We start from the raw sequence: 25,000 nt of genomic DNA on the forward strand, positions 1-25,000 counted from the left end.
ATTGACCCCCCATACTGTGTGTGACAGCACATAGCCAACCCTATTGACCCCTACACACTGTGTGTGACAGCACATAGCCAACCCCACGGGAGACGAGTGGTCCAAGTTCGTGCAGACTCTGCAGGAGATGAAGCAGCAGGCGGCCGAGCGGGAAGAGGACAGCTGTCTGCTGGGGTCCGCTGCTCCAATCCGATGATCTCCCTCCTTCTCCCCTGTCCTTCTCCCCTTCCATCCCTTGTCTGTCCGCAGTGCTGCTGCTGGTCTTTGGTGAGGTCTTATGGTGGGTGGGTTTGGTTTTTGTTTGTTTTTATGTCATGCTGCTCATGTCTTTGATTTTATTTCTGTTTTTTTCTCAGCGCTCACTGTTCTCTACGTTCACTTTTTCTTTTTTTTTCGCCCTGAAGATGTTCAACTTTAAATGAGGATTTAGAAAATAACAAGAAGAAAAAAAAATAGTAAAAAAAATATGTAGAACATGTGTGCAACAAGAACTATAATTCCACGTAGAAAAGGTCTCAGACAAGACGGGAATTCATGAAAAGAAAGACAGCATAAATTCTTTCTTTTTTTTCTCTTTAAATTTTTTTTTTTTTTTTTTTTTTTTTTTTTTTAATAGATATTTATCGTTGATGTTTTTTAAGGGGGAGGGGGCTTCTGTATCCCATGACCATAATATAGATAGGGGGGGCGCAGGTTTTCTTTCTTTCTGTCAATGTCTATGGGCTGCAACTCTACATTTATTAGCATCTACAAGTGTGCTTTGTCGTGTATGACCATTTTATAACTCCATCATGTAGGCAGCCATACCCTGTTTTCAGGAGTTTTGGCAGGGTCACATTAACAAGACACTAGAGACACTTACATATGTTTTCATGCAAAGACCGACACTGACAGAGTGTATGGTCCGTGTCTTTCCATGAGAATGATAACTGTGCCGGATAGTATCGCTGCTGATAAATGTAGTCACTGGTCACATGTACATACCAAGGAAATGGGATGGTGTATTTAGTGCACTTCATTGCTTGCGCATGGATTGGTTTGCTTGTTCCTCTTCTTCCCCTTTGTCTTATTTATTTGCAGTCCTTTGAGATGTTTGTGAATGACTTCAGGACTGATTCTCTGATTGATTAGTGAGCCACCCAGTGTGGTGAACATTTAACAGATCAGACAGCTGTGAATGCCATGGAAATCAATACCTTTACAAGACAGTTGGTGTGTTCCTTGGTGTGTTAAAACTTGTCTTGGTTTTTCTCTCCTTTTCGAGAAGTTACGTTCGTTACCATCCTGTCAGCGAGAGAGACATGCCTAAGATATTTGAAATAATAAAAAATAGAAATTAAAAAAGAAAGAAAAAAAACCAGTTATCACATTTGTTGTTAGCTTGCCAAATGCTTGAGAGAAGAATGGAACTGAGAATTGGTTGCTGCCTGTAAAAAAAAAATATATATATATATATATATGTTTCCCTTCTCCCTCCTACCACTCCCCTGTGCAATATTCATCATCATCAGCTAACTCTATGTAGTGTTGAGACAAATTATGGTATCAGATATTCTTTTGTTAATATATGATACCAATATTTTCTTTCCATTACCAACTATATTGCTGTCAAGTGTTCATAATGATGAATGTGTTTTGGAATGTTACACTAAACTGTTCTCCTTTTTTTTTTTCCTTTCTGTTTTAACCTCTTGTTTTTCAACAGGTTTTGAGCTTTTATTTATTTATGATTGTGTGTGAGCCATATGGAGATTATGTCTACACATTAAATTTTTTTTGGGTCTTTTTCAAAGATACAGGGGGAGATATTTGGTGCTGTTTTTGAAACTGTTGAAAGATAATTGTTGATCAGGAGTTGTTTAGGTCAGTGAGGGAAGTTTAGAGAGGTAGAGGTACAAGGTAAACTTGCCCAAGAAATTCTGTGGCAGGTGGAAAAGGCTGATTTATTGTCTTTCATTTCGATAGTTCCGTGCCTTTGGGGGACATGTGGGTGAAGAGAAACAAAAATGAAGGCAATTGTTACGAGTTTACAACATGCAAATATTTGTTCCCAATCTCAGCTCACATAGAAATTCCATATGGTTCAGTATAGAAATTCTATGTGGTTCAGATGTGCAATATTCCCTTTGTCAGGAAGTCCCTGTTTTCCTTCTGCAGAAGGATAAAACCAGGGCTTTGGAATGTGTCAGAGGCATCACTGATGTCAGTGATACAGTGTTAAAGAATCAGGCGTACAGTTGAAAAAAAAAATTCTTCTGGAAAAATCAGCACTTATTGTTTATTAACAAGTCGAGTGTATGTTTTGAAAAAAATGTTTTGGATACTTTTAGTCATCTTTTTCTATGATCACAGTCTGTTGCTTATTTTTAAAAGAGTATGTTTTGGAAAGGATTGGTTGAGTTTTGGGTGCCCGATTAAGCTTCAGTATCCCATGACCATAATATAGAGAACAGTTTATTTGAATTCCATGTCTTTCTTTGGTATGGAGCAGATTGAGGGTGCTTCTTTTCCATATTCTGTACATAACAAGATCGCTTTTGCTTGTCTTTCATTTCATAATCATTATTGCACAGAGTTTTTTTCTGCTCACAGATATTTGTTTATTGATATTTACTGTACATGTTTTTGATGTTGGTAAACATGTTAACATCATTCCTTTGTTGATGTTGATGTTATCAGTTGGCTTGTGGCTTCTGTCTTCATTGTCCTATCGGTACCTCAGTGAACAACTGAACCTCATCTTTTAAGCAATGATATATCATCATATTGTTGCAAATACAACAATTTTTGATTCAGTATCATCTGTCAGATCATGTGATGTCTTTGCTTCAAAGAACCTGAAGTATATTTCCTGTTTTTTCGCATGGTGTGGGGTTGATTGTTTCTATATGAAAACTACACAAAGATAGAAAGAGGAGGAAATGGAAGCATTGATTAAACATTGACTATCAGGTTGCTGACGCCAGCATATGTATTAAACCTAGTCAATAAGTCACTACTGTGTTCTACTCATTGACGACGACATGTGCATTAATGTTTGTTTATTCCACGAAACTGAAATGAAGAAAACAATATTGGCCCCTGTGAGATGATGTCAGTGTCCACATTTTCAGAGTTTCATGAAAGAATAAAATGATCATGGTCCATGCAAAGTTTTTGCTGCGTTGGAGTTTATTATGGTGTATGTAAAGTATTTGATGTGAAAATTAAAATGTAGAAAAATAAAAAAAATATAAGCACACTCATACACACACAAACATGCACACACATGTATGTGTAAAATACAGAGGTGCAATAACCTGTGTAGTGTAATGCCATCATAAATTTTTAATTCATTTCCTTCTTTCATGGTTGATAGAGCATAAAACACAATATAAGTTAAACATTCCATTCACACACATACAGATCTCTTTGTATCTCTCTCTCTCTCTCTCTCTCTCACTGTTTTTCCACTCTTCAGATGATTTCACGTTGAAAAAAAAAAAAAATCATCAATCAAAACATTCCATGTTTGATGTACAAGTTCACAACACACCTGGAAAACTTTGGTAATAAAATACTGTAATAAATATATCAATATTACACACACACACATACACACACTTTATCCTATTGGAACTTTCTCTCAAGTGTTAGTTATGCAATTCATTACAAAATACACAAATGCATACTAACGGAGGTGTTTCAAACTTGGCTTAAAAACAATCAATGCCTGGTAAAGTTCATGAGAGAGGAAGGGCCAACAGATGGACATCAGAGTGAGGGGGAAAGTGGAGAGGCAGAGAGTCTTCATTAAAGAATGTGGGACATCCACACTGCAAAAGCAGGTAACCGATCTTCCTCGACAGCAGAGCCGTGAAATGCTTAAAAGACCACTGTCAAACACACAACAGTGGTGCTTAACAAAGACAGGGGGAATCGAACCCAGGTGTGGTGGCTGTGTATGCAGGATGAGTGGTGTGGGAGAGTGATGCCACTGAAAATGATACAAATAACAGGACAGCAAAAACAAAAGTTGGAGAGAATCACCCACACTGAGTCAAAAAGTGATGTCCTTACTTTCTGGCCAAAAAAGTTTTAGAAGTAGGAAGTCTTCCCTCTTAGGCCTTATTTGTACTTTTGTAGGTGAACGCATCAATACAACATCAGAGCCAAAAGGCTACCAGTCTAAATTCTGTCTATAAAAATACCTGTTTCAAGCAGTCCTTGCTTCAAGTGGTTTCTTCGTTTCTATCAAGCAGTCTGGTGTCATAGGGGGTTGTGGCCATCTCAGTACTCTTGATGCTAATGTATAGTCAGTTAAACAGAGTTAACACAAGTTTTTAAATACATATTTATGTTCAGTTATTTGGGAACAGCAGTAAAGACTCCAATGCTCTTCATATGCTATAATTATAACATTAAAAAAAAAATGTTCAGTTATTTGGGAATGGCAGTAAGACTCCAATGCTCTTCATATGCTATAATTATAACATTAAAAAAAAAAAGAAAAAAACTCAGTCTTACTCTATTCACTGTCTCTGTTCACAGCTATTGACAAAATTACAGTATAGAAATAAGCAGTGCGAAATTGCATGAAAAGTTTACCTATTCACATGATAGCTTTCATGTGCAATTCCTGTTTTTTGATTGCTTGATGTCTCTGGTATGTCTGTCTGTTTTTCTCCCACGGAGAGACACTTGAAAGCACAATAATTTGAATGGTATTTTCCTGAACTGCATCACCACACGTGTGTTTTTATTCCATGATATGCACAAAAGGGATGGTGAGAGATTACTGCTAGAAAAATATATACCAAATGCAAACAGAAAATAATAAAACTCAGCATATACTATTGACAAAAACAAAACGTATAAATTTAATTCAGAATTTTGGCAGTCTGACCAGCCAGTGTGATTTCATTGCAACCATGCAGACATTTCATGCAAATGAGTTGATAAGATGCTTCACGGAATGAAGAATTTCACTTAATGTGTGTTCTTTGATTCAAAGCGAGCAGTGAAGGCCAGAGACAGGTGAAGGAGAGTGGTGGTACTGTCTTCTCTTGTGCCCCGACGACATCAGCAGAAGTTAAGGGATGGGTAACAGGTGACACGTATGTTTAAAATACACAGCATCACAGAAGTCCCCTGGGTCCTAATAAGTACATGACTATATAACAAACGTTTGTTGTTTTCCCCTCCACCTGAAACCCCCCTCACATCCCAATGCCGGAGTCAGGCCGAGGTGGACCCTCATCCTCAGGTAAATTGTTGTCAGCGTTCTCCCCTTCCTCCTCTTCCTCATCAGATGAATCACTCTCCAAACTGAACAAGAAAAGCACAAACACACAAGCATTACTTTGTATAGAAACCACAATATAAATCTAATAAAACTCACAACTGGCCAACAAACTGACAAGCAAACGAAAATAAAACAACTAGCAGACGACACAACTTTTTTCTTTCTTTTTTTTTCTGAAAAACAAAGAAGACATGTTTAGAGTTTCCAGCATCATAACTGATTTTTCCATTTTCTCGGGATTGGAATAAATAAACGAATAACAAAAGCCATGAAACTTGGAACAGGTTGTGATGACTGAAATCTTTTCTTTTGAAATAACAGTCAGGATGAATATATTAAGTGCTTACCTTCAATATGGCATTAAAGCCCAAATCATTTTAAAAACAGAATCGGGAAGGGAAACTAGAAAAACTTTCAAATCTCATAGAAACATGAAATCGTAGAGATCTTAGTACACATGCAAAAATAGTCATTGTAAAATCCCTACTTGTCAGTCAATTTACGTTTAATATGCAAGGAACTGGTTTACCAGGTCCTATACTTACAAAAATAAAAGGAACTACTTATAAATTCATTTGACAAAAATATATACAAATACAAAAAGTAAATCAAAGGAAATCATAATTCAGGGGGTGCGGGATGGGGTGTTAAAATTGGTTAATATGATTAATTTACAGGAATGTTTTTATCTGCAGTGGGTTGGAGACTTTTTAACACAACAGATGAAATCTGGAGATCTATCCCAAAATGGCACTTTCAGCAAGTCTGAAATGGCCAACTGTTCTTGAAATAAAATACAAAAGGAAATCTTCAAACACAAAAACCAGTCCCTAGTCATGAAACCGTACAAAGTACAATTAATCATAGTCTTTTTTTTCATAAAATATTCACCAGAAAGAAAAATTATTAATGTTCAGACTTAATATATGTATGTATGTATATATATATATATATATATTTTTTTTTTTTAAGTCACAAATTTTTCTCAAAAGGTTACCTTGAATCTTCTTCACTGTCGTCATCGTCATCATCGTCATCATCATCATCATCTTCATCATCATCATCATCTTCTCCACTTCCTTCTTCCCCAGCCTCAGCTGCCTCTTGTTCTGCGAATGAAAGTGAAAGGAAAGAGCTGACTCTTTGTCCCATTAGTTGTTAGAAACCTGCCACACTTTTCAATGCATTTTTTTTTTCATTCCAAGTTGGTTGCAGTCCCAGAGTCAGCAATACACAAGGAACCACTGATGTTAGGTCACCAGGAGGCCACACATCTGAGGAGACCCTGCACTGCTGCTGAGTCACTTTGGTGGTGTTCAGTAGTGCCTGTTCTGATTTAATGTACTTAGGACACCACCTACTAACCCCCCTACTGACGACAATAATGGCTTAGTCGCTGAGCCAGACTGAGTAAGCGTCTCCCCAGAGTGGAGACCGCTACCACGTCTCTCCTAAGACAGTCCCCTATGAATCCATGGAAGTTTTATTAAGATAACACAAAAAGTAAACAGACATAACACAGAGCACAGTCACACAAACTTTTCGTAAAGATATGAAAAATATGGTGACACATATTTCTATATTCTGCGTTTAAACATACCAGAAAAAATTACAATAAAAAGAATGATTAGCACCAACAACACAATCAGAAAAATCTAAACACACATGCACACACACACACACACACTATCACAAAAACACACACACATTTACACACTAACACACATGCACATTACTGTATGAACGCACACATACATATGCATACAAAACACATGCATACTAACACACACACACACATGTACACATATACAAACACACACACACACGTACACATGCACACCACCAAACACTACCAAAAGAAATATATTTACATGTATGCCACACACACTCTCCCCCCTCCACATCCCAATCATTCCCTCTCCCTCTCTCTTTGTCACACACACACACACTCCCTCCCCTCTACCCCATACACACACAAACACACTAAAACACACCCTCAAACCCTCCATTCTCTTCACATGCACACCGGCATGCACACACCATCCCCCCCCCCCCCCCCCACACCCCCATCGCCCCATCCCCCATCACACAGAGAAAAACTTACCAAGCTGTAGCTTCTCAAGGATAACAGGATGGAAGGTAAGAGCTTCTTGGTTGTTGGGTTCATAGATCAGAACTGTACATAGACACACAGATATATATATATTGTGAACAAGAAAAATGAGGTCATGTCATCACTGTTCATGATCCGAAAAAAACAGCTCAAATCTGGAAGACTTACAACCCATTATTGATATGACTGCGAAGATTTTTTTCCCCCACTATTTTCAATCCAAAAATGGTATTGGCAGACAATGCATTTCCAGAATAAAATGACAATGTTAAAGTTTTCCACATACACACACGCACACACAACCAAGCACCGCGTTATTACACAGAAATACATTGTTTACACAACTGAGTCAAAAAACAAAAACAAACAAACAAAAAAAAACCCACAATAAAACCCCTATGACATTTTGTGGAATGCTCATTTATTCAGCTAAAACGTTGTTGTTATTGTTTTTATACTGTTTATATATTGAATCACAGTTGTGTGAAATATGAAGACAAACAAAATAGAATCTGGCACCCAAGCATTAGAATTTGTTTGTTTGTTTTGTTTTTTGTTTTTTTGTAATAAAAGACTTACTCATTCTGCACAGTTTCTCTGCATTTTTGAAGTCCTTCTTCATGACGCAGTCCAAAAACTGCAAAAACAAACAACCAAACAAACAAATCATATAAACAGATAATTCAATCCAACTCAAAATAAGTAAATATTAAAAAAAAACAAAAAAAAAACAAGTGTATATATTGGCATAGTCATGTTTTTTTTAAATGAAGTAAAAGCTGAATACTGAAAAATCAAATTCTCCAACACAGCAGAAGAACCACTAAAACAAACAAACAACAACAACAAAATCAGTTACACTCACAAGTTATGACACTTCGGAGAAAAGGATAGTTTAATCCTTTCAATGCCAAGCCTTGTTGTTGTTTTTTTACGCTCAGTGACAACTATTTGCCCAAGGGATGTTTTGGAAATGGAGGGCAATATTCGCTTAAAAAATCCTAGCACAAAAACAAAAATAAAGTAAATGTAGCCTGCAATATCCAATTATGGCAATTTTTACATGGATTTAACAATTTTGCGATAGGAAAATTCATACAAAGACACAGGCAGAAAATTTCGTCCTGAGGCATTTTTATGCACCCTGGGAAGGGGACGGAAATTTCCATCCTGGGGTACTGGAAGGGGTTCACTAACACACTTGCAAACAGAAAAGAAAGGTGACACTGCATTGTGGTGAGGCTCTCTCCATAGGGAGCAGCCTCCAAGTGGAGTCATGGCCTAGAGGTAACACATCTGCCTCGGAAGCAAGAGAATCTGAGCTGCACTGGTTCGAATCACGGCTCAGCCGCCAGTATTTTCTCCCTCTCCACTAGACCTTGAGTGGTGGTCTGGACGCTAGTCATTCGGATGAGACGATAAACCGAGGTCCCGTGTGCAGCATGCACTTAGTGCACGTAAAAGAACCCACGTCAACAAAAGGGTTGTTCCTGGCAAAATTCTGCAGAAAAATCCACTTTGATAGGAAAAACAAATAAAACTCCACGCAGGAAAAAAATACAAAAAAATGGGTGGCGCTGTAGTGTAGCGACGTGCTCTCTCTGGGGAAAGCAGCCCGAATTACACACAGAGAAATCTGTTGTGACAAAAAGAAATACAAAATACAAATACAAAATAAAAAGTTTCACACATAGAAATCTGTTGTGACAAAAAACGTAATACAATACAATATTGTACACAAAAGTAACACAAAAAATGCAATACCATACAATACAACAACAATAAGAATTATAACACCAACAATACTAATGTACAATTGTAAAGCATCCTTTCTCTCTAGTGAACTCAGGGCACTTTACATGAAAGAAAAAGTTACAAATTAAAAAAATTTACAGTATGACATCATCATCTTAGATAAGCAGACTATGAATAAATAAACGAACGAAAAAGTTACAAATTACACATACTACTTATCACCACTTCTCTCCCCACTCCATCCCCCTCTCCCTACTCCTTCATGCTTCATACATGCAAAGTGAGTTGGAAAGCATGGGAAAGTGTTGCAAAAGTAAGGACACCAAGAGTGCTTGCAGACAGGTTCTGAAAAGATGAGGTTTTTTTTTTAGTGAAAAGCGAAAGGCAGAGACGGAGTCAGATGCATGTACATGATGTGAAAGGTTGTTCCAGATATGAGGAGCAGCAAAGAGGAAAGAGATTTGAACTTAGGTTCTTGTATTGACACGTGGAATTTTCGGAAGGTGTCAGTCAGAGGAAGAATGGAGAGTTCTTGAGAGAGTGTAGAAAAAGAAGAAAACAGAATAAATGCTAAACACGCATCTTCATATTGGTCAGCATATCAAAAAAACAAAAAAACAAAAAAACAACAAAAATCTGTTAATTTAGAGACCAACCTCCATCAGCAGTTCATTGGGAGCTTTCCTGGGCTCCTCTTCAGAATCGCTGTCATCTTCACCATCATCGTCATCATCATCATCATCATCACTGCTTTCTTTGCTTTCCTTCATTTCTGACTGTCCTGCACTCGTCAGAGACATCCCTTCCATTTGTGCTGTCACCTTTGTTGAATGGTCACCATCACTGGAAGAAAACACTATGATGTCAATAATTTAGGACTTTCTACAATTCACCATAATATACCTTTGAAATGGAGCATGGCTGTCTCCATAGCACATTCACACACACACAAACACACACTGTTATTTATATTTACATTGTTGTAGGTTAATACTTGTTGATATGCATATACATATCCTCCTTCCCATGACAACTCATTCAATACACACCACAACCTCTTTAGACTTTTTCATATTATATACTTTTCCTCTGATACATAACATGAACTTTTTTTTTTCACTAATATTCACATGCATTCCCTTTCCTTTATACACTACTTTACTCCTTTCCGTCTAAAAACACTTTTAGTGAACAGACGTTAAACTGAAGGAAACAAACACACACACACACACTCTCTCTCACACACACTCACACATGCACATACACAGACACACACACACACGCATGCACGCACGCATGCACACACACACACTCACACACACACACATCACATCACATCACATCACATCACATTCTCTCGCCTACTTTCCAAACTGAGACAATACTAACCCTCTCTTGCATCGACAAACCAGGCTTTTTTTTGTTGTTGTATATATAGGTATAAACATTGATAAATATAAAAATACATATATTCAACACAGAAATGACTTTTTAAGTTCTGAATTTTTTACACAAAAATGAAAACAGAAAGTCACTCACCCTGGTACGTCACATGCTTGTGCTTCTGTCTTCTGTGAATCTACAGAATACACAGGTTCATCTCTTACAACATCATTACTGATATTACTTTGTGTGTGAAACGTTCATTGTTTATTTGTTTATATAAAAAAAACAAAAAACAAGAAGAAAAACACCCCCCCCCCCCCACACACACACACACACACACAAATAAATAAATAGATAAATAAAAAGCTTGAAGAAAGGAAATGGGGGCGTACCAGAGGTGAACAGGATGATCATGTGTAAGGATATGAGTGTGTGTGTGTGTGTGTGTGTGTGTGTGTGTGTGTGTGTGTGTGTGTGTGTGTGTGTGTGTGTGTGTGTATGTCCCTCTGTCAGTCTGTGCATGTGCTCACGCATGGAGTTTGCAAGCCTTCATGTGCATCACTCATGCTATGAGACAGAGGTGCATGATTTAACAGTTCATAAAACACATGAAAGCCAATAAACAAAAAAAAAAGGATAGGGAGAGAACAAGTTGAGAGAGAGAAACACACACACACACACACACACACGCACACACACACACACACACACACACACACACACACACAAACCCCAACCCTGCAAAGCAAAGACACAAGATAGGACCCACCTTGCACTGTCTCTGTCAGACGGAACGTGTTGCTGTATGTTCGTGCCCCCAGACTCAATCTGCTGTTGGATCGAGAGAACTCTCGCCAGTCCAGTTCTGGTTCAATTGGTGTTTCACTGTCCGACAAACATAACTATGTCATAAGTGTTACGGTCTTTTCCCCTTCCACTGCTGAAGATGTGAATAACATTCAATCTACATTTAAGAACAACAATCAAAAGTGCACACCATGGCAAAGCGGTTAGCGTCACAGTATGATAACTGTGAGGGACTCGTGAAGGTGGGGTTTTGAAATCAAAGGAGAAAGGTAGCAGAATGGTTAACTCACTCAGTACTGCCAGTCCTCTCTTCTCCTCTACACAGACCCCTCGGATGTCCAGTGGGTGTCTGAATGACCCAACCTTTAGCTTCCGTCGTCAGAACTGTGGTATTATTTGTCAACATTCATCTCTTCAGTATAAGAGCCTTCCGCTTGCAATATTTTGATGATGGTAACTGGGGTGAAACGCTGTTGACGTCGTCTCTTTCGCCGTTCATATGGAGAGAGTTAAGATGCTCATCAGTCAATATGGTGTCCTGTGAGGGTCTGGGTTCAATTCAGGCTCTCGCCCCTTTTATCCCAAGTTTGACTTGGAAAAATCAAACTGAGTAGATATCTAGTCGTTCAGATGAGACAATAAACTTGGCGTGCTGAAAAAGAACCCGTAGCAACCAAAAAACTTGTCCTCTGGCAAAATTCTTTACAAGAAATCTCCCTTGACTGGTACACAAATATACATGTATGCACTTTAGGCCTGACTACGTGTGTTGGGTTAGATAGCTGGTTAGGCATCTGCCTAGCAGATGTGGTGAAGCATTTATGGATATGTATGATGCAGTGATGCCTCCTTCAGAAACTGAAAATGAACTTTGAAATTTAAGATTTCAAAAATTAAAAATTTTGAAAATCAAACAGTTTCTTTTTCTGCTGTAAGTAGCTCTTACCCAGAGCTGAGTGTGCTATGGGCTTCATAAATGGGAAGATTTGGACCACACAGTTGAGGATCAGCCACTTCAGAGATGTCTTTGCAAGTGTTCAGTTTCGCCAGCCAGCACTATGGCTACAGATGTCTGCTTCTCCCATGCCTTGTTGTCGCCAGGATAAAGTACAAAAGCAAGCATAGAGTACAGCATTGTCACACAGACTAAATCTCTAAATGGACCTCCACTGCATGATGATACCATCTTCAAATTGTGTGGCCTTTTATGCCCTGCTCTCATGTTGACCTCTGCTTGTGATTCCTCTCCACTTCCACGTTTGAGTGTGTCTATTATGGTCTTCAGTGCCAGCACATTCACAGAGACTGTTAATGAAAGGATGCTGTGGTGGTCTCCACTCTGGAGGAGAGGCTCACTCAGTCTGGCTCTGCAGCTTGGCAATCATAGCCTTCAGAAAGAGGCTTAGCAGATGGTGTCTTACATATTATATGTCAAAATCAGAACAGGCAATAATGCAGGGTCCCCTCTGGTGGGCAGTACCCACAATGTTTCCCCTCAAGAAGAAATGAGTAATGTTCACAAGGCGTGGATGTTCGACTCCGCCAGTCACACACAGAGAAGTGGATTGGAAGTAGTGTGGATATTGCCTTCTGGTGCATGGCTTCCTGGATCAAACATCTATATCTTCCTGTGGACTGACAGCACTGAGACATGTAATACATGAACTAGGTGTGGCTATGTATGTCAGACTCAGAGTGAGTGATGTGGGAGTAATGCCACTGAAACAGCACAAACTGAACCAATTTTTTTTTTTTAAAGAAAAAAAAAAAGATATTCCAGATGCTGAAATGTTCAAGAACTATTCAAATGCTGTACAAGAGATGATCATACATGAAACAAAATATGAAAATCTTCCACTCACACTTCTTGTTTCCGACGAACAGCTGTGAGAGACACGTGTTTGGTGGGCGTCGCCACGTGCTGACTGAGCGACGAGTCACTTCTTGGAGGTACCTGGCCTAGGTTTGACCTTGACCTGAAACAACACAAAACGAGAGAAAACAAAACTAACTTTTGTTTTGTTGATTGTTTTCACTTTTTTTTCTTTTTTTTTTTTAACTCAAAGCAAGGCCTAGATCTGATCTTGACCTGAAACACAAAACAAAAGAATATACAACTGAAAAAACTACAATAAATGTTAATATGGAACAAGAAAGAATTATGAAAAGGAAAAAAAAAGTAGAGGAAGAAAATAAAGATTTGATAATGTGTAAGCCCCAAAGTATGAAAGTTAATAAGTTCCACATACAACAAGAACTCTGACTGTGGATAGTCTATGAATGAGTGGTTGAGGCCAGGGAAGAGGTGGTGAAGATGGGGTTGCTCACATGTGTGTGCACTTTGTGTGTATGTGTGTGTGTACATCTGTGTGCAGGTGTGTGTGTGTGTGTGTGTGTGTGTGTGTGTGTGTGTGTGTGTGTGTGTGTGTGCGCGTGCATGCGCACATGTACGTGAGGGTGTGCATGCCTCTGTGTGTGTGTGTGTGTGTGTGTGTGTGTGTGTGTGTGTGTGTGTGGCATGTGTGTGTGTGTGTGTGTGTGTGTGTGTGTGTGTGTGTGTGTGTGTGTGTGGCATGTGTGTGTGTGTGTATGTGTGTGTGTGCGTGTGTGGCATGCGTGTGTGTGTGTGAGAAATGCATGCATAAATGTGTGTACACATGTCTACATACACACAAGGAAATAAAAAAGAAACATGAGGCAGAAAAATGTCCTATATAGAGATAAACAGTCAATAAAAAAAAATAAAAAAAGATAAATAAAGACCACAGCACATTGCTTACTGTTCTTGGTGTAATATCCTATACCGTACCAATAGAACATTTTTACAACAGATGTTTACAGGAGTAATAAATATCTGATAACAGCAACTGTAACAAATTACTGATGATTCCACCACACAGAAATCAAAGTTTATACCTGCTCCCAAGAGAGATGCGACTGCTGCTCCGAGATGGTGTATCGACTGTATCTGAAACAGTATTTTCTGAATGAGTATGACTGTCAGTGTGTTAACAAATTTTTAGCAAAGAGAACCACACACTAAGAAAAATCACAGTAAATTCACTGTTAGTTAATGATACCTCTAAAACAGGTAGTTATCAAATTCAAGCATGAACAATGATTGTGCACTGTGTTAGTGTGAGTGTGTGAGCATTTGTATGTATATATGTGTGTGTGTGTGTGTGTGTGTGTGTGTGTGTGTGTGTGTCCGTGTGCACGCATACATGCACACGTGTGAATGTGTTTGTGTGTGTACATGTGTTTGTGTGTATACATGTGCAGTTGTACATTTGTACATGTTTCCATGATATGCATATTTTACTGGCAAGCACACATTTCCATATGCATGGTTGCATATGTGCGCGTATGGATTTCTGTGCTGTGTACTGTGCATTCATGGATTTTTGACAGACACGGAGACACTGAGAAAGACAAACAGATAGACAGAGAAAGGCGGGAAGGCAGAAACACAGACAGAGAACGTTAAAATGAGAACTAGAAGCATGGAACAACAACACTGATTTTTAAGAACCAAAAGTCAGCAAACCTCCAGACTCCAGCACTTCTAGGCTGGCTGAGAATGAAGCACCACCTTGAGCAAACTCAGCTCTTGCACTGAAAACAGTAAGATTGTAACAGAAATTTCATAATGAAAGAAATTTGTGTTCGGAAATCGAAAAGAACAACGTCTACAGCATAAGAATCATCAAACTTTAAACATGAACATGTTCATCATCTTGTAACAGCCACAATCAACATTATTTACTGGTCTGCCAAATGGAGGATACATGGAGGTAGAAATGCCTTGATAGAACTATAAGACTTAAAAACCAGCATGACAGTGAGGTGGTTGATCCAGGTCACTGATATATACCAGAAAAAGTGCTGGTCCCACAACGGATACGTATGGAACTCCTCAACACAAGCTCACATGTTCTGATACTGCTCCATTAACTACCGCTGACTACTGCCAGTCTGTGAGTAATACCTGAAGCCATTGCTTGATTTTGCCTTGAACTCAATAGTGGTGTAACATATGGAGGAGGAGATTGTAGCTGAATCTGTAAAACGCTTTGGCAAAGTCCATTGTGATGATGTCTGCTTGCTTGCCATTCTTCATGTACTCATTCAGTTCCTCTGTTGAGATCTAGTAGTTGAGTTTCACAGGATCATGCTTTGCAAAACCATGTTTTTCATGTCTGAGTTCTCCGCTGCACTCCAGATGTTGAATGAGTACTTGGACGATGATCGATCATATGTTCTAGGATCTTGCAAGGAACACTTGTGAGGGATATAGTCAGCCGTGTTGTAGTGTTCTCCATTCCTTAAGATGGGTGTGATGATGTTTGTCCTTCGGATCTGAAGATGACCATGACTTCAAATATCAGATAGAAGATTGGTGGCTGTGGGTCTGGAGGTGACTGATGAGGCCAATCCGGACCATGAAGGCTCATCCACATGTGGAACACCAGTGAGTGGGTGCTGTGTTGTAGTGCTCTCCCTTCCTTAAGATGGGTATAATGTTAGCATCTCATCAGTCTGATGGAACTGTGACTGCTGATCGTCGACTGATAGATAATGGTCAACACTGGGGCTGCTTCAACTGCCAGTTCTTTGAACTGTAGTCTGGACCATAGGCTTTATAGGGGTTCAGTCTGGCAAGGGGTTTATAGATGCCTTCCTCTGAGATGACAAGGTAAGTCAGCGTAGATGACAGCTCAACATCTGTCAATATGTTCAGATGGCTGTTTGATATATCAGGCAAGTATGCAATTAACAAAGTTTGACTGATTTTTTTTTTTTTTTTTTTTTTTTTTTTTTTTGTGCTGCATATACCAAAATATATCATATCATATCAAGTGTCATGGCTTTTAGGCTTTATCAGCTTTTTGCCTGATCAATTACAACTTTTTATTTGTTCTTTTTTTCCCTTTTTTTTATACTTTATATAAGAGTATGCAATTACTAATGTTATTGCTAGCTTCCTATGGAGAAATTGACTTGAAATCCATTATGCTTCCAGTGTTTACCTAATAAATTCTTAAAACTGTTAATTGTTCCTGTGGTGACAATGTTACTGGGCAGATTATTCCAGAAGTTAACAACCCTGTTAGTAAAAAAAAAGTGTGAAAAATGTTTGATTTGTTGAGTGTCTTTATTAGTTTTAGTAGGTGTCCCCTGGTATGATTACTGTCCTTTAGTGTGAAAAGATTTTGTGTAGTGCTCTTATCATAATGTCCATGCAGAATCGTGTATGTCTCAGTCATATCACCCCATAACCTGCGATGTTCCAGGCTTGAGAGTTTCAAACTAGTTAGTCTCTCTTCATAGGATATACTGCCTATTCCTATAATTTGTTTGGTAAATCTTCTCTGTATATTTTCAATCAAGTCAATATGTCTTCTAAGGTAAGGAGACCATACCACATTACCTTATTCCAAGCCTTACTAATGATTTAAGTAATAGCACCATGACATATAATCAGTTGCTTGATTGTTACCACATATCACTATTAGAATTGGAACTGGAAAATAGTCTGTTCATCAACAGACTATTAAGTTGTATGTTTTCTTACCCTTTCTTATTCACATGTTACTTTGTTAGTAATGTTACTATGTAAAATTGTAAGTAACTGAATAGGTCAGCTCTAACGAACTAACCTTGATTTTCGTGTTGCAGGCATGTCTCCTGCGCCCCCACCTACAGCTCCATTCACCCCTATCCCACTGTTACGTGAAGACGTCCGACTACTCATGATTAGTTCATCTTAAACGGTAACAAAAAATCCACATCGCTTTGTCAACAGTATGCCGCCATCTTGTTTATATGACGCATTCGCTGGAGACGATAACAAAGCTATGCCTTTAAGTTCCGTACTGAATCCAACAGTAACCACACTGAATTTTAAAGGTGCTTAAATCTGCAATTTTTAGCATTGATTTCATAATTGAGATAAGATTGCACGTTTACATTTCATTTTGTTTTCAAAGTTTCATGAAGCTCTTGTTTCGTACATAGAGGTCAAGGTTATGTAAAAGCGAGCAGAAGACTTTCACAGAACGTGAACGAGTGAGTTAGCACGCACCGACACAATAAGGTGTTATTTGGTTCTTTTAACATGTACGTCTTCTCTGTAGAGATGATGCATTTGCTAGATATTATTGACAGAATTGTTACAGTGTACAGCACCTGTGTCGTCATTGTGGAATGTTACTCCAGAACATAGAATGTTTTCATTACTTTTTAAGAAAATAACAGCATAACAAGTTTGTTTTTGAAGTGGGTTTCTTTTTGGTGTGTTTTTGTTGTTGTTGTTTGTAATTTACACTGTAAGATGGCAGGTCTGACATTATTTGCTTGTTGATGCTGTATTCTGTAAGTAATTGAAGAGTTCATTATGAGCAGCAAGTAAAAGTGGTGGACAGATGATGAGAAAAATATATCAATAAGATGGACAGGGCAGTACCTATCAGAGGTGGGGAGGATAGATTGTCGTTGTGCAGCTGCAGTGCAAGAGATAAAACTATTCTAAAAACAGTTACAGCCATCACATACAATTCCAAGCATGAATACAGGGGCACATTCAGGGCTGTACCATTCAGTGCTTGCACAGTGTCTTAAAACTTAACATTAAACCTGTGAGGATGGGGTTATTATGCTACTTGTTTCTCCCTCCACTCATATACGTGACTGGCAAAATACTTTGCTGTGAACACAACTCATTCTGTCTTGAGGGGAAATTTTGTGGATATTACTTTCAGGTGCACTGGCCTTTGGTGATGTGGATGTCTGTTGTGTTTGTCGTTAGGGTGTGTCGTCTACTGGATCAGTTGGAGCATGTTTGGTGTTATCAGTGACATTATTCCAGTCCCAGTCAAAACTGCCAATGTATGTGATACAGATACAGATAGTCTAAGTAATCAGATTGGTCCTCATATTTATTTATTTATTGCATTCAGTGAAATTGAGCAACATGTGTATTACATTGATCCATTGAATCCAACACTTCAGACCCTGATGATTCAAGTATGTCTGTCAATTTTTTTTTTCTGATTTATTAAAATGAAAAGCAAAATGCTTGTACTGTGGACGCACATGTCTATTTGCCACAAAAATTGTAACAATCAACAGGTATGTTGAAATGGATTTATATATCATGACCTTACTATTTTTTTCATCCAGACATTTTGCTGAAGATGCCCATGAGTTCGACCAATATCTGTATATGTCTGTAACTTGGTTGTTTCTCTATTTGATGATAAATTGATGTAATGATAATGATTGATACTAATATAGCACTCTGTCCAGAAAACTGCATAGTTGCGTAACAAAACACATAATAATCTACTTAACACACGTCACAGGAAAGAGTGAGAGACCACCCAGTTTACATCACAAAGTGTTGCGCTGACACCTACCTTGGACAGACAGGCTGAAGGATGTCAAAGAGAAATATGGTCAACTTTTACAAGCTTCCATACATGGGGACAATGTTGCTGTTCTGATTCCATCAATGGATAGTGGTAGAGGCTATCCCCAAACCCTGAAATATTTTAGGTGTTGTTCTCAGCAGGAATCTGGAATTGTTCAGTACCCAACTTCTGCTGAAGCATGGATTGTTAAATTCGGTTTGGATATAGATATGGATACTGATATAGCACTTGTCCTCGGTTGGAGACCATCCTCTATGCATTTAGAGATTTCACGAGTTTAAGTACTAATATCCGATGGCCACATGAAATAACTGGAACTTTCAGTGATTTCAGGAAATTACTGCTTTCACAATTTTACTGTAACAGATGAATACACACACACACACACACACACACACACACACACACACACATATCCACTCACATGCATACAGGCATACATTCAAACATACATACACCCCACCCTCCCCTTCATACACACATGCATGCACACATGCACACACACACACACATGTGCATGCATATGTGTACGCATACATATGCATACAGGTACATATATACCTAATCATTACATATGCATACATGCATGTGTGTGTGTGTGTGTATATATATATATATAATTTTTGTCATTCAGATACTATTGTCAAAATGCGACTGACAAGAGCCCAGATTTTTGACCGCATACATCGAGCAGCAGTGATCAGCATGCTGGGACTGACTGGCTTTGGAGCTTTCATCCTTACTTCCAGAACCTATAGATATTTCACTGGTAAGTCTCATCATGTGTGTGCAACATTATGTATTGTAAGCTTCCTTCCACCAGAACCTACACTACAGATAGTTCTCTGGTAAATTTCTTGTCATGTATGTGCTACATTATGTATTGTAAGCTTCCTTCTAACTTTCAGAACCTTCAGATATTTTACTGGTAATTCTCGTAATGTGTGTGATGCATTATGTATTGTAGGCTTCTTACTGTGAGAACCTACAGATATTTCATAGTTTAGTCTTGTCATATGTGTACTATATTATGTATTGTAAGTTTCCTTCTTACTGTCAGAATGTATAGATATTTCACAGGCAAGTCCTGTTATGTGTATGCTACATTATCCATTCAAAGCTTCTGTCTTACTGTCAGAACCTATAAATATTTCACATGTAAGTCTCTTCATATGTGTGCCACATTATTTATTTATCTTTATTCTTGTCATCAGAACCTACAGGTATTCACCTGTAAGTTTCGTCATATACAACATATTGTGTTGAATTAAGTAACTTTCTTTCTTCCAGCTGAAGCAGAGTTATGCATGCGTGTGTTTGACCGGTGTGAAATCAGTTTGATATGTCTCTGCTTTAGATAAAGCGCTATCTAAATACCTTTAGAAACAATTTTTCATACATGAATGGAATTTAAAACTGTATCAGATAACGCATTTTCACAGGTGTATGAAACTGTATTAGCTAACAAATTTTCACAAGACTGTGGAGTTTAGAAACTGTATCAGATTACAGATTTTCACAGGTGTAGGGAATTTAGAAACTGTATATCAGTTTGTAGGTAGTTCACTTTTTTCTTATTTTTTAAAAGTTTTTATATGTGAGAGGGTGAACAAAGTGTTCAGGTACAATGTCAAACACTGCTCATGTGCAAGAATGCGAGAGAGAGAGAGAGAAAGAGACAGTGATAGAAGATGAAAGTGAGTCAGTGAAGCCCAAACTCAGAAGGTGAAAGGACTGAATGAAAAGAGGAGCTGAACTGCACATCTGTGTGTGTGTTATTTGACAGAGTGTGACGACATTGGTGAATTCCCCTCAGCCACATGCTAGCATCACAAGCCAACATTACATTTTTTTACAATTTTTTTTTTTTATGTTGCAGTTGTTCGCCCCAAACAACAGGAACAGAAGCGGTTGTTGGCTGAAGAGATGATACACCAGGAGCAGGTAGAGAAAGAGGCTGAACTTCTTAGGCGTCAGCAAGAGGCAGAGAAACTGGTCTAGCGAAGACATCAGCCACGACATGTTTTGATTCAGCATGGCAATGTGAATGGATTGTGGACTGGCACTGGACATATCTGAATTTTGGACGACATACAATGAGTTGAAAGTTTGTATATGATTAGCTTGGAGTGTGTGGGTGTGAATGTTGTGTGAGTGTCTGAGTGTGCTCATGTGTCTGAGGGAGCGCACTGGCTTGTGTGTGTTCTTTCATTCATTTCTGTTTCATATTAACATCTTTTCACTTTTGAAAGTGATATCAGAGTGAGTGTGTGTGTACACATATTTGTGTGTCTATGAAGGCTTAGTTGAGATGATTGATGAACCTGTTGAATGGATCTGACAGGAGGTGTTTTTCAAAGTACTTTACCTGTATATCTGTTGAACAGTTGCTGAAGAATTGATAAAAATAAAATGATGACAAAGACACCGAGAGTGAGAGAGAGAGAGGGAGAGAGCATATTTGTATTTGTATGTGTGTTGTTCTGATGACACACAGATTAGAATACAAAATCATGGTACTCCATGGAATGTTTAGCTTTTGCTTTGTTATTTGTGCATGTTTGGTAGGTGTTATGCCGTTGTGTTCATCTTCTGTACTGCCAAGAGCACTCTATAAAAATCAAATCCATAAAAATCAAAATTTGTAACCTTTTTGTTATTTTTTTGTGTAGCATATGAGTGATTTTAATGTTTTGATGTGTAGATAGGCATTTCCTTAAGGTAATTTGTAGAATTTTCTTTTTTTCTTTCATCTTTGCTGTTTATCATTGTTTTTACACAAATATATGTTTAATAGTTTAAAAATACCATTAATACAGCAGCAGCATAGTTAGTGTCCCTTCCTATGGTTTGTGACTCAAAGGAGACGATATGTACATCATTCCACATGTAAAAGATTGAAATTGTTCCACATATAGTGGATATACATCATTTCACATATAAACAGTTTGAAATTGTTACCCATATCTATCGGATCACATATAAACAATTTGAAGCTGTTCCACACATATCTTGGTCCACATACATTGTTCTACATATACATCATTCCATGTATAAAATGTTTGAAATTGTTACCCATATACATCGGTTCACATATAAACAGTTTGAAACTGTTCCACACATACCCCGGTCCACATACAAACAGTTTTGAATTGTCCAACAAATTCATCCGTCCACATATAAACAGTTTGAAATTTTTCCATCGAATATACATCATTCCACACATAAAGTTTGAAATTGTTCCACATTACATCATTCTACATATAAACCGTCTGAAATTGTTCAACATATTATAACTTTCAGATTGGCAGATTTATTATCCCTGTCCTGTTTAAAATACTAGTCCGCTAAAGCAGACAAAAGCAAAAGTATATTCAGCTAGTGATTTTAAAGTTACAACAAAAATAACAGTTGTGATTACAAAGTACTGTGTTTTTTTCGGGTTTTTTTTTTTTTAGAGTAAGATACTTGTTTTGATTGATGAAGAGACGGACATACTTCTTCCCATGAATACTTTGCTTTCAAACTCAGTAAATATACAATGATGGGAGGTTGCATACATAGTGTAATGCTGTGCACTCCCCCTCCCTCCTCCCTCCTCCACCTCCAGTGCCTCTCCTCTCACCTTACCTGTGTGTCGTGATGACAAAAATCAATTTCTGTCAGCAAGCCTGACCTCTTGTCTGTCTCAAAAAAATCAATTTCTCAGCATTTTTCTCACATATTATCCGTTGATTTGCATGCCACACACACACACACGCACACACACACACACACACACACAGAGTGTTGTTTTAGTCTGTGTCCTCCCTTTCTCTTTCACTCTCTCTTTCTCTTATTTTTTTATTTATTCATTTCTTATTGCTCCCTCTCTGTCTCTGTCACTGTCTTCCTCTTTGACCTCTCTCTCCTCTCGCACGCTGTCTCTCGATCTCCTTGCACCCATATCTCTCCTCTCTCTCTCTCTCTCTCTCTCCTCTCTCTCTCTCTCTCCACTCATTTGTCTCCTCTCTGAATGTTTCTCATATCCCTGTCTGGTCACCCTCTCTCTCTTCCTCTTTTATACCCTCTCTCTCTCTCTCTCTCTGTCTCTGTCTCTGTCACCTCTTTCAATGTTTCTCATGTCGTTGACCCTGTCTGGTCGCCCTCTCTCTCTTCCTCTTTTATACCCCCCTCACCACCACCCCCAGCGCACCCCCCTCCCTCCCTCTCTCTTCCTTCTCTCCAAATGTTTTTCATCCCCATCCCTCTCTCTCTCTCTCTCTTCCTTTTCTTCTCTCCAAATGTTTCTCATCCCCATCCCTCTCTCTCTCTCTCTCTTTTCTTCTCTCCAAATGTTTCTCATCCCCATCCCTCTCTCTCTCTCTTCCTTTTCTTCTCTCCAAATGTTTCTCATCCCCATCCCTCTCTCTCTCTCTCTCTCCCTTCTCTCCAAATGTTTCTCATCCCCATCCCCCCCCTCTCTCTCCCTTTTCTTCTCTCCAAATGTTTCTCATCCCCATCCCTCTCTCTCTCTCTCTCTCCCTTCTCTCCAAATGTTTCTCATCCCCATCCCTCTCTCTCTTTTCTTCTCTCCAAATGTTTCTCATCCCCATCCCTCTCTCTCTCTCCCTTTTCTTCTCTCCAAATGTTTCTCATCCCATCCCTCTCTCTTCCTTTTCTTCTCTCCAAATGTTTCTGATCCCCATCCCTCTCTCTCTCTCTCTCTTCTTCTCTCCAAATGTTTCTCATCCCCATCCCTCTCTCTCTCTCCCTTTTCTTCTCTCCAAATGTTTCTCATCCCCATCCCTCTCTCTCTCTCCCTTTTCTTCTCTCCAAATGTTTCTCATCCCCATCCCTCTCTCTCTCTCTCTCTCTCTCTCTCCCTTTTCTTCTCTCCAAATGTTTCTCATCCCCATCCCTCTCTCTCTCTCTCTCTTCTTCTCTCCAAATGTTTCTCATCCCCATCCCTCTCTCTCTCTCTTTTCTTCTCTCCAAATGTTTCTCATCCCCATCCCTCCCTCTCTCTCTCTCTCCCTTTTCTTCTCCCCAAATGTTTCTCATCCCCATCCCTCTCTCTCTCTCCCTTTTCTTCTCTCCAGATGTTTCTCATCCCCATCCCTGTCTATCTGGTCTTCTTCTTTCTGCCATCTCTTTTCTGGGCTCATTCTGTTCTCTCTCTTACCTTCGCTCCCCTTCTCCCTCTGACCATCATTATCTCTTTCTGTCTGTCTGTCTCTCCCTTTCTCTCTGTGCATTAGGTTTATGCAAATATCAGGCATCTGCTACCTTTTCTTTACACACACACACACACACACACATGCACACACAAAGATGTGGTGTAGTGTATATGGATCAGTCCACACGCTCCAACACCACCTTGGAATGGAAAATGAGCTGAAGCTGTTTCTCAGCCCCCAACTCTTTCTATTCTCTTTTGCTTCCTTCTGCTTGTTTCTCGTCCTTTTTATTTATTTATTTATTTTTTACTCTTCACACCACCTCTGTCTCTCTCTGTCTTTGACACACACACACACACACACACACACACACACAGCGAATGAATATGTGTGTGTACCTCTGTCTCCTTCAGAGCACATTACGCACTGTGACAAATTGCGCCAGCACATCAAAAAATAACTTTGTCAAGCTGACATCGTTGCCTATGGTAAGCCAATGGGGTCGAAAGAAGAAAATCAATCCACGGAAAAACAGTCGCAATGCTATTGATTTCAGCTTAAACTTCATCAGAATTAGATTATCCCACCCATAATAATAAACAAATAAGAAAATAAACTCATTTTCCTTTGTATTGTGCGGTTGTTTTTTTGTTTTGTTTTTTACATAAAAACAACAAAAGCTGCTCATGCGTAAAGAAAGATAAATAAAGAAGTTTCAGAGTAAGTGCACCAACTTGTCGAGAAGCACAGGAAATTGTGTTGGTGGTGTTCATTCACTCATCTTTGTATCAGTATCAGTAGCTCAAGGAGGCGTGACTGCGTTCGGTCAAATACAAATACGCACTCATCTTTGAGCACCACTGCATATTAAACAAGACTCAGTGAAACACATTCAATAACTGCAGCACACTCGCGGCAGTAAATCAAGGAAAACAGAATTGCGAACAAGGAGCCATGGGCCAGGTAAGGAAGGATATACATTAAATCTGATAAGAAAATTAAAAGCATATCAGTTTCATTGAATAATTGAATGAATGAAGAAAAAAAATAAAACCTTAAGGGC

The 25,000-nt window shown here is 38.7% G+C and overlaps 2 protein-coding genes and 1 long non-coding RNA gene across 27 annotated transcripts in view; 2 read left to right on the forward strand and 1 right to left on the reverse strand.

Moving 5' to 3' along the window:
• Nucleotides 1-3,155, forward strand: part of LOC143290465 (cytoplasmic dynein 1 intermediate chain 1-like) — a 49,467-nt gene extending 46,312 nt beyond the window's left edge. For all 23 annotated transcript variants that reach the window (XM_076599921.1, XM_076599924.1, XM_076599932.1 and 20 more), the window contains one exon: nt 71-3,155. In XM_076599921.1, coding sequence (XP_076456036.1) covers nt 71-196 — 126 coding nt within the window. In that variant the 3' untranslated portion in view covers nt 197-3,155. The remainder of the gene's footprint in view (nt 1-70) is intronic.
• Nucleotides 3,156-3,304: 149 nt separating this feature from the next.
• LOC143290467 (uncharacterized) lies at nt 3,305-17,177 on the reverse strand. Its single transcript, XM_076599945.1, has 11 exons — nt 17,006-17,177; nt 14,893-14,960; nt 14,262-14,313; nt 13,208-13,321; nt 11,308-11,423; nt 10,692-10,731; nt 9,809-9,995; nt 7,977-8,034; nt 7,389-7,460; nt 6,282-6,393; nt 3,305-5,307 (listed from the first exon to the last, which is right to left on the reverse strand). The coding sequence occupies exons 1-11, from the start codon at nt 17,098-17,100 to the stop codon at nt 5,199-5,201; spliced, it is 1,023 nt and encodes a 340-aa protein (XP_076456060.1). The 5' UTR covers nt 17,101-17,177; the 3' UTR covers nt 3,305-5,198.
• A 178-nt stretch (nt 17,178-17,355) lies between these two features.
• On the forward strand, nt 17,356-21,203 carry LOC143290209 (uncharacterized). 3 transcript variants are annotated; one of them, XR_013056351.1, is made up of 3 exons: nt 17,356-17,414; nt 19,413-19,547; nt 20,658-21,203. It is a non-coding gene; the product is annotated as an uncharacterized LOC143290209 (long non-coding RNA). The 3 variants fall into 3 exon arrangements; XR_013056350.1 differs by having other exon boundaries at nt 17,362-17,442; XR_013056352.1 differs by having other exon boundaries at nt 17,366-17,465.
• The last annotated feature ends 3,797 nt before the right edge of the window (nt 21,204-25,000 follow it).

The sequence above is a fragment of the Babylonia areolata genome, chromosome 15, assembly GCF_041734735.1.
Source record: "Babylonia areolata isolate BAREFJ2019XMU chromosome 15, ASM4173473v1, whole genome shotgun sequence".
Lineage (NCBI taxonomy): Eukaryota > Metazoa > Mollusca > Gastropoda > Neogastropoda > Buccinidae > Babylonia > Babylonia areolata.